This window comes from Sebastes fasciatus, chromosome 16 (genome assembly GCF_043250625.1).
Source record: "Sebastes fasciatus isolate fSebFas1 chromosome 16, fSebFas1.pri, whole genome shotgun sequence".
NCBI classification, from domain to species: domain Eukaryota; kingdom Metazoa; phylum Chordata; class Actinopteri; order Perciformes; family Sebastidae; genus Sebastes; species Sebastes fasciatus.
The window spans coordinates 5,122,619-5,135,712 of record NC_133810.1 but is presented as its reverse complement, the minus strand read 5'-3'; the positions used below and the strand labels follow the sequence as shown (position 1 = coordinate 5,135,712).

General features: G+C 39.3%; 2 protein-coding genes and 1 long non-coding RNA gene across 4 annotated transcripts in view; 2 read left to right on the top strand and 1 right to left on the bottom strand.

Annotated features, from left to right (window-relative positions):
• LOC141752250 (uncharacterized) overlaps nucleotides 1-13,094 on the top strand; it is a 423,479-nt gene that overhangs the window by 262,297 nt on the left and 148,088 nt on the right. The gene's annotated exons all lie outside the window — the stretch shown is intronic.
• On the bottom strand, nucleotides 1,577-6,952 carry rbm41 (RNA binding motif protein 41). The gene is made up of 7 exons (XM_074611139.1): nucleotides 6,883-6,952; nucleotides 5,074-5,190; nucleotides 3,867-4,068; nucleotides 3,320-3,524; nucleotides 2,392-2,888; nucleotides 1,947-2,094; nucleotides 1,577-1,825 (listed from the first exon to the last, which is right to left on the bottom strand). The coding sequence occupies exons 1-7, from the start codon at nucleotides 6,930-6,932 to the stop codon at nucleotides 1,704-1,706; spliced, it is 1,341 nt and encodes a 446-aa protein (XP_074467240.1). The 5' UTR covers nucleotides 6,933-6,952; the 3' UTR covers nucleotides 1,577-1,703.
• klf8 (Kruppel like factor 8) overlaps nucleotides 7,946-13,094 on the top strand; it is a 68,748-nt gene continuing 63,599 nt past the window's right edge. The window contains exon 1 of one of the 2 annotated variants that reach the window (XM_074612148.1): nucleotides 7,946-8,368. In XM_074612148.1, the coding sequence (XP_074468249.1) occupies nucleotides 8,342-8,368 (27 nt within the window). In that variant the 5' untranslated portion in view covers nucleotides 7,946-8,341. The remainder of the gene's footprint in view (nucleotides 8,369-13,094) is intronic. The other variant, XM_074612147.1, reaches the window with a different exon arrangement.

Here is a 13,094-nt window from a genome sequence, read left to right as displayed (position 1 = left end):
ATATCTGAAAAATGTCGGACAAAAGAAGTCTGAAAAAAATGTGTGAAAAAATGTCCGAAAAAAAAGTCAGAAAAATGTCTGAAAAAAATGTGTGAAAAAATGTTCGAAAAAAACATCCATTCTGAAAAAAGTCTGAAAAAAAAGATCTGAAAAATATCCGAAAAAATGCCCGAAAAAAACTCTGAAAAAAAAGATCTGAAAAATGTCGGACAAAAGAAGTCTGAAAAAAATGTCCGAAAAAAATATCTGAAAAATGTCTGAAAAAAAAGTCTGAAAAAAATATCTGAAAAATGTCGGACAAAAAAAGTCAGACAAAAAAATATCTGAAAAATGTCGGACAAAAGAAGTCTGAAAAAAATGTCCGAAAAAAAATATCTGGAAAATGTATGGAAAAAAAAGTCTGAAAAAAAATATCTGAAAAATGTCTGAAAAAAAATATCTGAAAAATGTCGGACAAAAAAGTCTGAAAAAAAATATCTGAAAAATGTCTGAAAAAAATATCTGAAAAATGTCGGACAAAAAAAGTCTGAAAAAAATGTCCGAAAAAAATATCTGAAAAATGTCGGACAAAAGAAGTCTGAAAAAAATGTCCGAAAAAAATATCTGAAAAATGTCGGACAAAAGAAGTCTGAAAAAAATGTGTGAAAAAATGTCCGAAAAAAAAGTCAGAAAAATGTCTGAAAAAAATGTGTGAAAAAATGTTCGAAAAAAACATCCATTCTGAAAAAAGTCTGAAAAAAAAGATCTGAAAAATATCCGAAAAAATGCCCGAAAAAAACTCTGAAAAAAAAGATCTGAAAAATGTCGGACAAAAGAAGTCTGAAAAAAATGTCCGAAAAAAAAGATCTGAAAAATTTATGGAAAAAAAAGTCTGAAGAAAAATATCGGACAAAAAAAGTCTGAAAAAACTGTTTTGGTCTTCAAAAGTAAAACTTTTCAATGCATGAGAAACAGAAAGGACAATTAAGAATGCACCACTCAGTGCTGCAGTACATCAGTAATATCAGTGTGAGGATAGGAAACAAGATGAGAGACATTATAGGGATTATGCATGTTTTTGTCTTTGTAAACACATTATATTTAACTTTGTTTCTTTTAAAAGCAGACTAACCTGTAATGACTGAATGGCTCCATCTAGTGTCCAAAACAAGAGCAACACTGAGTTTAAAAAGGAGTTGCCTCAAGAGTATTTCATGTGACACTGCAGTGGTAGATATACATGCCTGCATTTATTGATTACAGTGAGGTCAGAGGGTTCAGTGTTTGTCTGAACTGCCTGCTCAGTCAGTATTAAAGTGGAAAGCTTTGTTATTGTCTTCAAAAATGTTGGAGACAAATCGGTAAAAAAATCCTGCCTATAAAGTTGAACTTATTTAAAAGCTAGAAATAGCATGTCCTAGAAAGTGCATTCATATTATTGTAGTTTATTTATCCTCTTTAGTTTTGTCTGCATTTGTTAGTTTTATTAATGTAATTTGTGTTTTTATGACGTGTCATTTTTAAGTCTGCTTGCTTACAATCATAAATACTGTATTATCAAAATGAGAAAAAAGGTTACTGACATGACAAACTGCAGTTTGGTGGAAAACAGACTTTTATTAAAATCCAAAGATGACCACTTTTTATCCAGAATAAATAAATAATATACAATCAGCTCCATCTCAGCCTGTTATTTACAACTCTGGAGGATCAGTGCTGTTTTTTTATTTCTTCTCCTTCTGTTTCTCTGCTTCCTGTCGCTCACGGCCAAACTCAACCACCAAAGGTTTCCCTAGCAACCGGTATCCATGGACCAACTGCAAGGCTTTCTGGGCCGTTTCAGCGTCTGCCAAAGGAAAACAAACACACCCGATGACAGATCTAATGGAAATGTGTCACTTTGGTCCAGAGTGAAATGGATTGTTACAGAGGCAGCGTACATCCTGTATGAGAGAAACTGTTCTCACCTGGCAGCGTGATGAAGGCCTGACCCTTCATCCTTCCAGTCAGCAGGCGGTAGAGTACCGGCGGCTCGTTCTCCTGCTCGAACCTGGAGAACAGCGCCACCAACTGGGCCACCGAGGCCTGCGCACTCAGGTTCTTTACGTACAGCACCTACAGAGAGACGCACAAAAACTAAAATCATCAACAATCTGCAGATGCTCAGTGGAGTTGGTCATGTGTCTGTGTAGTCACTGCATCTTCACAGCTATTTGTATATCAGATACACAGCAACGTATAATAATGTGATGTTCTATGGTAGCAGGGTGTAGTGTTCTGTTTAAAGCTGCAGCTCTTTGATGTGGCGTACGAAAATATCATTAAAGTTGTCAATAATCATCATCCTTTTCTTTTGACAGAGTGAAACAAGTGTTTGGAAACCATCAGCGTTGTAGATGCAGCTGTTGATACCTTGGAGGGTTTTCCTGGCTGGTAGTTTCGGAACCTCGGGTTGCTCTGGATCCCGTCTTCAGATTCACGGTTCTTCAGGATTTCTTCATCTGAGATTGTCTCAATCTCCCCTCTGACCGTCAGCGGTCTCCCTGACCTCGCCTTCGCCGCTCCACACAAACTGCCGATTGGCTGGCTTATATTTATGTGTGTTGGAGCAGCTGGTGGCGGTTGGCCCGGTCTGTCCTGAGCGAGCTGCTGCTCTGTGGGGTCTGAACTTGACTGTACTGACAAGTTTTCACCCTGCAGTTCTGGTTGATGGTCAGAAGCTTCTTGTGATTGGTTGTAGTCTTTCTGTGAGTCCGGTGATTGGTCAACTATAACTCTGTGTGTAGACAGGTGTGATGCTCCGGTTGTGTCTGAAGCTTGTTTTCTGTCCTTGCTGAGGACGTCCCTGTAGAGAGAGTCCATTGGATCAGAGGACGGCGCCCTCTCCTGGCCCTCCTGGTTATCTTCATCTGGGAGGAAAAATAAAACAACGACACAGGTGAGGTCGTCTGACAGTGACTGTTTTACTGTATTTCTCTCTGTGTTGTTGTTTTAAACAGTTTTATTCATCCTCCTGTTTTCATATTTTCCTACTTTACTCAATCTGATTTAATTTGAAAAACATAAAACCAAGATCACAGGATTGATTTCTCCATGACTTGACTTGGATTTGAGACATTATACAACATATCTGTTGAAAAATCTGTTCAATAACATCATCTAAAGAGTTTGAAAATGAAAGCAATGTTATTAATCAAAATATAGACCAACGGCAACATGCTAATTTCCTCACTGATATTTTTGAACACTCTTTCTGATGGGTCTTTTATCATTTCACCTCTCTGTTTCGTCATTACAAACATAAGTTCAGCATGTCCCTCATACCGACGGCGCTCCGTACCTCTATGGTAAAGTGCAGTGAGGAAACCCAGGCGGTCTGTTCCCTGGAAAAGTGCTCGTTCGATCTCCATCTCCCTGCGTGACAGCGGCTGGCTGGCGGCGAAACGCTGTGGGCGGGACAGGAGCTCTGCCCTGGCTTCAATCTTGTCTCTGATCACCTGCAGACGCTGCTGCTTCGCACCTGGAGCTGCATACACACCGTGAGACTGTGTGGGCACAAAGTCGGGGGTCAGACGTTACAGTTTGTGGGATGAGGTTTATATATAGTATGTATATCAGTGTTTCCTCAGAGATTAAGAAGTTAGATTTGGCCCACGTGTACACAGCTGTCACTTTTCCCCTATATTTGTATATATGTTGTGTACATTTTCACCAGCTGTGAATGGAATAAAGACTAAATATAGAGGTCATAAGGATCGAAAGAAAGGCATTTAGACCAGAATGTGTCTGGATTAAGAAGACCAGAGGAAATATGAGGAGATGTCAACTCCTAACATGCAGGGCCGAGTATTGAACCCAGCTCCTACTGTCTCTCCTGCATGTTTTACCTTCTCTGCTGCCTCCGATACGTCTCTGCTCCGCCACTGCAGGATCTCTGTGTCGGTCAGGCCCAGCTCCCGCAAGCTGGCCAGCTCCTGCTCCCCGTCCTGCAGGGCCTGGAACTGGGAGAGGCTTCTCACTCCAGCTGCCTGCTCCCCAAACGGCCGATAGAGCGCCGACGGGGCAAAGCACTGCCTCTTGGCTACACATCTGTTGGACACAAAGTGAGATCAACACAAAGACTTTTTGTGCTCGACCAAAAGCAGCTGCAGACACTTTCAAAGTTCTGATGTTTTACAATCACAATTTACTGATAAAAACATGGCAGAGTGAGAATACGTAGCCCCGGGGTTTGTGTAAAAGAAAATCCTCCAGGCTGCTCTGTGGGACTCTGTAAAGGCAACATAACAAAGCATCTGATGGACGCTTTCATCTAAAGCACCTCACGGTAACAAGAGTGGGATTTCTTTTTATATAGCGCAGAGAGCTCCGGTGGGAATAAAGCTGCAGACTCTGCTTACTTTCACCACTGAGCTACACAGACAGGTTTTATTAACACAGCTTATTGTTTTTTTACTGTCACTCTGTGACAGTAAATTCATCTGGTGAGAGGTTAGCCATAATTTCAACTGTCAAGAGACTTTTTGTAAGATTTTTAGCTTGAAACCTGCAAATTTCACTACAAGATATTTTGCATGAAGACAATGGAGTAGTCGTGCTGCTGCGTCTTTGTGGTGATCACATACAGGTACTCTGTTCAGGTGTACTGTGCTTATTCCATCTTATGAAGGGCTCATTGCATGGATGGAATATGGTCTAAAAAAAAAGTAAAAAATGCAAGTCACCTTCAAAAATAATCCAAGGCCACTGGAGGGTTTGTGCAAAATTAAAACACCTGTATTTTACATGGCAATATGTATTTAAAATGACCAACGCGTTGCAACCGACCGTAGCTTTTACACCTATATTGCGTTACACTAATCCGTAGAGTGGGAGGGTGGCTCTCTATTAATGTACAAGCCTATTGGTCCAAAACAAGGACCTTCAAGTGGTGGCCTAAAGACATAATACGGTGCTAAATTGTGACTGTAAATCCACATGGAAACAAAATGTTTCCATAGAATATTATTAAGGAATAGTTGTGGAGGTTTGGATTGAACTTTCTCCTCACATTATAATGCCATATATTTATGATGCAAACAGAGAGTTTCTGACCGGTCGATGTCGACGTCAGTGTGGAGCTGCTGCAGCAGGAGGCTGTGCAGCTGCCGCTGGCCCTCCGTCTCCTGTTCCTCCAGCAGCGGGCCATCCTCACAGGGTCGCCGGCTCACTCTGACCAACACAACACAGACACATTAGTTCACTCTCAGTGGATACAACAGGAGGGAAAGTACACATCCACCATCATCAACAAAGTGCTACTGTCAGATAACAATACGACAGTATTCTGTCTTTAGGTGGACACTTACATGACCACAACTAAACAGTTAATGCACCTTAACTCACAAAAATATAACACATGAGAGAAAGGATTTTTGTAGACTTGAATAGCAATAAAAACATAACTTTTGTCTAGGGATGGACAGTGAAATGAGGGCTGCAACTATTATTTTCATTATTGATCATTCTGACGATTATTTTCTCGATATATCGATTAATTGTTTGGTTTATAAAATAGAAAAAATAGTGAAAAATGCCCATCCCCAATTCACGAAGCCCTCTGTACCGTCTTCAGATTGCTTGTGTTGTCCGACTAACAGTCCAAAACCCAAAGATATTTAGTTTACAATCACATAAAAAAAGAAAAACAGCTTATCATCACATTTCAGAAGCTGAAACTAATGAATATGAGGCATTTTTGGTATAAAAAATAATTTACACAGTTAACAAATATCAAAATCGTAGCTGGTTGATTTTCTGTTGAGACTGATCGTTTAAGCAATTGTTTAAATCAAGCAGGATTTGAATTTACAGTAATATGAAGGCAATTAAACTGTACAATAAATTGTACAATAATCCAACAGTGCAATACTCTGTCATTATTAATGAATTTATACTGCACCTTTCATAAGACCAACTGTAACTTCTCAATTCCCTCAAGGGGTTCAATAAAGTATTTCTGATTCTGATAATTGACTTAATAACATTAAAGTCCTACATATCTTAAAGGACATGCTAAGTAATGTAAAATTATATCCATATGGTGCATCCCTAGTTCTGAATGGAGTGAATTAAGAAAAGGTGTATAATAAAAAGGTGGTCAGTGGAAATGCATACAAAAATACAGCTTAAACTAAGTTATAGCTAACGTTACAGGTGTTTTTCCAGGTAAAGTTACTCTGATATATTATTTATTTGCACATATATAAAACTGCACAAAATCCAAAAACAAGAAATGTGTCAGGAGAGGTCAAGAAGCTCACAGGCTATAACAATAACAAGAAAGAAAGATCTAAACTAACATAAATGTAAGAATACAACAAAAGGTAAACAACAACAAGAAGTACACAAAATGTGCAGAAAAACCTAACCAAAACAATGCAATAAAAACAATGAAATACATACAAAAGAAACAGTTAATGATGTCTAATTATCTTTTGATATGTTTAGATATATTTTCTTTTCTTCTGTACTGCCATAATATTGACTCTGTCTTCCACATTGGAGGTTTACAAACCACCTTAACTGGCTTTTGAGAGAGAAAGATGAGAGCTAACATATTTATTTATCTATCTATATATATATATAACGTTATATAACCAGTATAGGTTAATAAAATGAGATCTAAAATAACAAAACACAGAGTAGCTACCTAAAGCTAGCTTGGCTGTAGCTAACGTTATCTCCATGACAACAGCGTTGCGTGATGTAGAGAGAATAATCGACGTAAAAGCTACGTATAGCAGCTTTAAACTGTTATTTTCCTGTAACGCTAAGTCTTTAACTAAATACTTTTGATTAAAATGCCACATTTCTTATAAAACTATTCACATGTGATCCTGATAAACTGAAAGGTTTGTTTACCTTCTCATGCTTCCGGCTTTGTACTTCCACTTCCGGCAATGTGGAATCATGGGAAATGTAGTAAAACCCCCACATGAACAATAATGAACTATCTCATGGTTGCACTTGGGGGAAATAATGCCACAGCTTATATTTTTATGCGTTTTTGGGGTTGAAAATAGAGCCACGTTTTTTTGTAGTATGTGCTGAGAATATAACAATAAAAATAAAAATATAACAATTAAAATAAAAAGTGCATATGGTAAACAAATTGTCTTTTTTCTCAGCTGTTTGGCTGACTGTTGCTATTTGGAAATCCACATCAGACCTATGTTGCATGCATTCTTCATGTAAGTGCTGAGAATATAACAATCAAAATAAAAATATAACAATTAAAATAAAAGTGCATATGGTAATATGTGCCTTTTTAATGTGCATATGTGTTTTTTTCAGCTGTTTGGCTGCTCTCTCTTTCTATGGAAATCCACATCACACCTATGCTGCATGAATTCTCCATGTTATGCAACATCTTCTAAAGACCTTTCCATGCACCACACCCTGTTTTATTAGAAAGGGTGTGGTTACAGCCCCACCACTATCTATCTATCTATCATCCCACTTGGCTGTGCAACTCCCTTCATCTAGCTGAGCTGTGTGCACGGTGTCATATGAAATGTAATGCTGCAAAGCCTTACTGGATATATACTCTAAACCTCTCCCCAGCCCCCTCCACCCAGCTGGAGTGTCCTCAATTAGCCTGCTGGCTGACGTCAGGAAGGTGACATGGGTGCCTCCATCTCTGAGCAATAAGCAGCAGCTACTGCAACATGGGGCTTTATAATAGATGGTTAGGCTGTATATGCATGCGAGGATAGCTGGTTTGCATGCAATTAAATGATTTCCCCACATTGCATATTTAGTGTGTGGTTCTGCAGCTGCATGCTCCTCTCCTCCTGCCCGCCTGCCTGGCTCTGCAGCCGGGCAGGAGCAGCAGCTTCGCTCGGCTCGGCTCGGCTCCTCTCTGCAGGGCTGCAGGGCTGCGCAGCTTCTCCTGACTGACAGAGAGATGAGGGGTGGGGACGCAGGGTGGGGTCACAAGCAGGGAGAGGCGGAGGAGGAAAAGGCAGAGAGAGAGAGCCCAGCCCTTCAATGCACGGCAACAACACGCCGTCAGAGAGCCAGAGAGAGAGGCAGAGAGACTCACAGACACAGAGACACACTGGCTGCTGCTTCTTGTTTTGGGGGCAGCAAAAGGAGCCTTCGACGCTGCGGATATGAACTGAGAAAGAAACACTGGAAGAGGCAGGGGATCGTGTTCCTATATCCCGAAAATCTACTGTAAAGGTGGAGAACTAACCCCCCTAAAAGCCCTCCTCTCTCTCTACTCTCCACCCTTATTGAGATATAGAGCTACACCCAAAAAAAAGCCCCCGACCGACCCCCTCCTGCTCCTTCTGCTCCTGCTGCTCCTGCAACCGAGATGCACACGGAGACCCGTAACAAGAAAGTAAGTGCATGCACCTTATTGACTTTGCCCTGGTCAATTGCAAAAAAAAAAAAAAAAACATCTACCTATGTGGATGATCTGCCTCCTGCAACACAAGCAAGTCAGCTCCACATGTGCAAAAATATGAGACTGTCATATATGCATCTATAATAACAGTTAATTACAAGTGTGTCTGTGCACACTGGTGGTGGTTTATTTTGCAATTAGTTTTGTAACAGCGACCTCATTGCATTATAAGGACATCATGTTTAGAGCACTGTCATTCCCTATGTTAATGCAGAAACCTCTCTATATATCCTCTGTCTCTGTCTCTGTCTGTGTCTGTGTGTGCGCGAGGTTCAATTTGAAATGCTCTGTGATCTCTGAGAGGCAGGAAGGAAACGGAAGGCAGAAACTGCAGCTTGTAGGACACCATCTTAGCTTTTAAAGGGCCAGCAGCCTTCCTCTAAAATACACACACAAACACACACACACACACACACACAAGCCTGGGAAGCAGCCAGGTGCACAGCCTCCAGCTACACACTGCACAGGCCGTGCATGACTGCTTGTGCCTTTAAATGCTTCAACATTTGGAGTGTGTTCCAATCCGCGTACTTCCGTACTTACACTTACTATTTTGAGTGCATAAGTGCATTCACACTGGGAAGTACGGCAAAATGCAGTGCACTCAAAGTACCCGGATGTTGTGCTCAAAACGGTCAAATGGAACGCTGGATGCTTTTCACACTCAATTGTCGCAATCTTGGCTATGTGGCGGAAGGGCCGGGACCACGACCACTATTCAAACATACGTAGATAACACATCTCTAGGCGTAGGCGACGACTTTGGAAACGTAATTTCTACTCAGCTTTAAATTTTTCTTCAACAAAGAAGGCAGATATTTGGCGGGTAGCGAGCCGCAGTGAAATTCGATAGAGTATTCGATTTGAGACGACCCTACCCCGTTGAAATTCACGCACTACTCAAGTTAGTACAGAGTGCACACAGTGCACTACATTGAAGTGTACTTCAGGAAGTACGTGGATTGGAACACACTCTATGTGTCAGGTATAGAGGCTGGCAGTGTACTCAAAACTCAAATCACAGACCGGTATGTCAGATGTGATTATTTGATGGTTGTGTGTAGGGTAGATGCTTGATGGAGACAGTTTGTTACAGTTTGGTGCACGAATTTCAAGTTCCTCAATAAAAAGAAGTGAACTTCGACCTGCATATTTGCACTGCTGACCAGTTCATGTGTATCCTGTTTGAGCATGGATTATTTGATTGATTTTAGCGGTGCACACTACCAGACCACATGCTGCAGCAAATATTGCTCTGTTGTTTTTTTTATTTAGTTTTATTAGGACTGTCAAAGCGATTATGACGCAAATTTGTTTTAACGCCACTAATTTCTCTCACGCATTAATCAGTCTTTCGGAGGTTGTAGTGGGCTCAGCTTTACCAACACATGTCCTACTATCTTGTCGCAAAGGAGGTTAAATAATGCTCCAAACTTACGGTCAATTTTGGTGAGGAAAAACTGGCAAGGCCATTTTCAAAGGGTGTCCGTTGACCTCTGACCTCCAGATATGTGAATGAAAATGGGTTCTATGGGTAGTTGAATTGATTGACACAGACGAAAGTATTAAATCCACTCCACTGAAGCAAATTCAAGCTTTGTAGCTTGAATTTTCAGGTGATGATGTATTTGGAAGAGGTGAAGGTATGTATGTTTAGCCAGCCTGTGCACGCCGAGGCATGACAGCCAGTTGAGGCCCTTCTGTGTGGTCCTGACCTGCTGTTTTAGCTGTGTGGACACAACAAATATATTGATTTATAAAATACTTGGGCGACTATGGAGCTCTCTTTATATTTCCACATTTATTTTCTTATTCTTTTACAGATTTATTCTTTATTATATGACTCCTATGACTCCATAGTATGGCATCATAGGAGTAAATAAATAAATAAATATTTTAAAAAATACAGAAATCAATATATACAGAAATAAATGTGAAAATATATGAAAATGCACATTATTCTTTTATATTTTGTTATTATTTGTGTTTATAGTTAAACATTTATTTTTTCTTTTCTTTTCTTCTCTTTATATTTCCACATTTTTTATTTACTTCCTTAGTCTTTATTTTATTCCTCATTATATTTCCACATTTATTGATATACCCATATATTATTTTATTTATACATCTTTATACATATATATATATATATGTATATATATATATAATACAGTACATAAATTAATATATACAGAAATAAATGAACAAATAAATGTGAAAATATATTTTTGATATTAGTCTTTTTAATTATTTGTCTTTATATTTCCACATTTATTTATTCTTTTATTTTTTTCTCTTTATATTTCTACATTTTCTATTGACTTATTTTATCTCTTTATATTTCTACATTTTTAATTTACTAATATATTGTTTTTTTTTTATTCCTCATTACATTTCAACATTTATTTATATACCTATATATTCTTTTATTTATTCCTCTTTATGTTTGCACATTTATTTTCTTATTCTTTTATAGATTTATTTTTATTATGGCACTCCTATGACTCCATAGATGGCTTCCCAAACTATATTATGGATGGAGCCATCATCAAAAAATGCCAATTTGTACACTTACCAAAGAAACATCAGTTTGTCACGATCAGCCATGGTTTTTGTTCACGTTTGGCGGCGTGCATCAGGAACGCTTGGCGGTTGGAAGTTGGGAATTTCAACTGTGAAATCCCAAACTCTGTAGTAGAGCAGCTCCGTCTCCAGGTAAAGGTCGAAGAGCAAAGCTAGTGAATTAGCTTGTACCCTGTTTTTGAGTGTCTCTTGTGTTAAAATCTGTATGAAGGGTCAAAGCACTTTGGGCTCCGGGGCAAACATGTGACTGCTCTGCTCAATGGAGGGCTTTTAACTGAAAGTGGAAACCAATAGATCCGCCCGTAGCCTTGTGACTGAAGACTGACATTTTAACAGTAGTAACCGCAGTAAGTAGCTTTTAGCCTGCAATAAACTTAGTGAGGTGTTGTCATGACACCCCCAGTACAGTTATAATTAGCCCCAATAAATCCATTAGATATAGAAAGGGACATTTATATGATTTATGAGGCATGTCAGTAACCCACGAAGAACAGTATCTGAGTCACAAAGACTCTATTAGCCAAATACAGTCAATCTGGAGGGAATTTTCAGCCATCATTGGACTGGAATGGCAACACTTTATCCTCCGGTCTCAAACACAGGGAAAAGGGTGCTGGCATAATTGTAATTGCTACATGATGGCACATTTTCCCATGTCTGTCTTTGCTTATAATGCTCCGTGAGGCTGAAACACATTTAAGACTAAAAGTCAAAGAAGCAGGATTGGCAAAAAAATATATTTAACTTGAGGCTGAGCCGCGCAGGTCAAAGTTGTATGTCTGTTTATTTATTTATTATTTTATTTAACCTTTATTTAGCCAGGATTATTGAGATTATGAGATTATGAATGATGATTTTGCAAGTAGGTCTTGACCAATATGGCAGCTTAAAAGTTTCATAAAAGCACCACATAAAACAGAAATAATAAAAACAAAACAGCAAACAGTTCAAACATGAAAACATTTCACATGAAAGAGACAACAGACTTAAAACAAACAGCAAGTGTTGCATTCACATAACTCAGTTAAACATAGACTGTATATAAGAAGTGGACGTAGTCACCATGATGTCACCCATTCGTTTGTGGACGACGGTTTTAAAGGCTTGAGTTTGGCATTTCGGCCGTCGCCATCTTTTGCAACCAGAAGTGACACAAAAGGGCAGAGTTAAATAAGACATTTTTAGGCGACCAAAATGTTACAATTAACTTTCATGAACTGAAAACACACTGTGAAAGGACCGGACAACGCCGTGGTAGCGACCTGTAAATCACAAGGTAGCCCCGCCCTAAAGCATCCCCTGCTTTATGGTCTATTTGACTCTAAATGGGACCATAATTTACTAAATGAACATCATGCTGTATTGAAGAACACTTGAAACTAGAGATTGAGACCATAAACTCATGTTTACAATGTTTGTAGGCTCATTTTCTCAAAGACTTCTATACAATCAGACTTCTTTTTGCAACCAGAGGAGTCGCCCCCTGCTGGCTGTTAGAAAGAATGCAAGTTTAAGGCACTTGAGCATTGGCTTCACTTAGGATAAATCCCATTCAGATTACATAAAAGAGACAACAGACTTAAAACAATCAGCACGTGTTAAATTCAAATAAGTCCGTTAAAGCTTTGCCCTTGTTTAGAGTGCATTGTGTCCACATGTTGTGTCTGCATGTATGCTATGAGGTCATTGGACACATGGAGTTTCTGCACTGCACCATCATGAGGTCTTCACTGGTTCTGTTGGTTCCTGTTATTGGGGCGGGTAGTGTCCCCTTTTATCGCTCGGGTCTTGGATCTGTGTGTCATAAAACCAGAGTGGATCCGAGCTCACTCATTATCAGCTTTGATCATGTGATGTGGTGTAAATATTGCCGAAAGAAAGTAGTTTTTTGGGGCAGACGGCGAGTGAACTGTGAAGTGCAGGAAAAATGTATTGTTGCTCTTTTTGATCGTGTTTGTGTCGGTGTTCTCTCTCTCTTTCTATTTGGGTCTAATTATCCTCAGATTTATCCCCAGACTTCTAGCGCCACGTCTTCTTTTAAGTTGAAAGAGCTTCCATATTTTTCCTCCTGTTTATT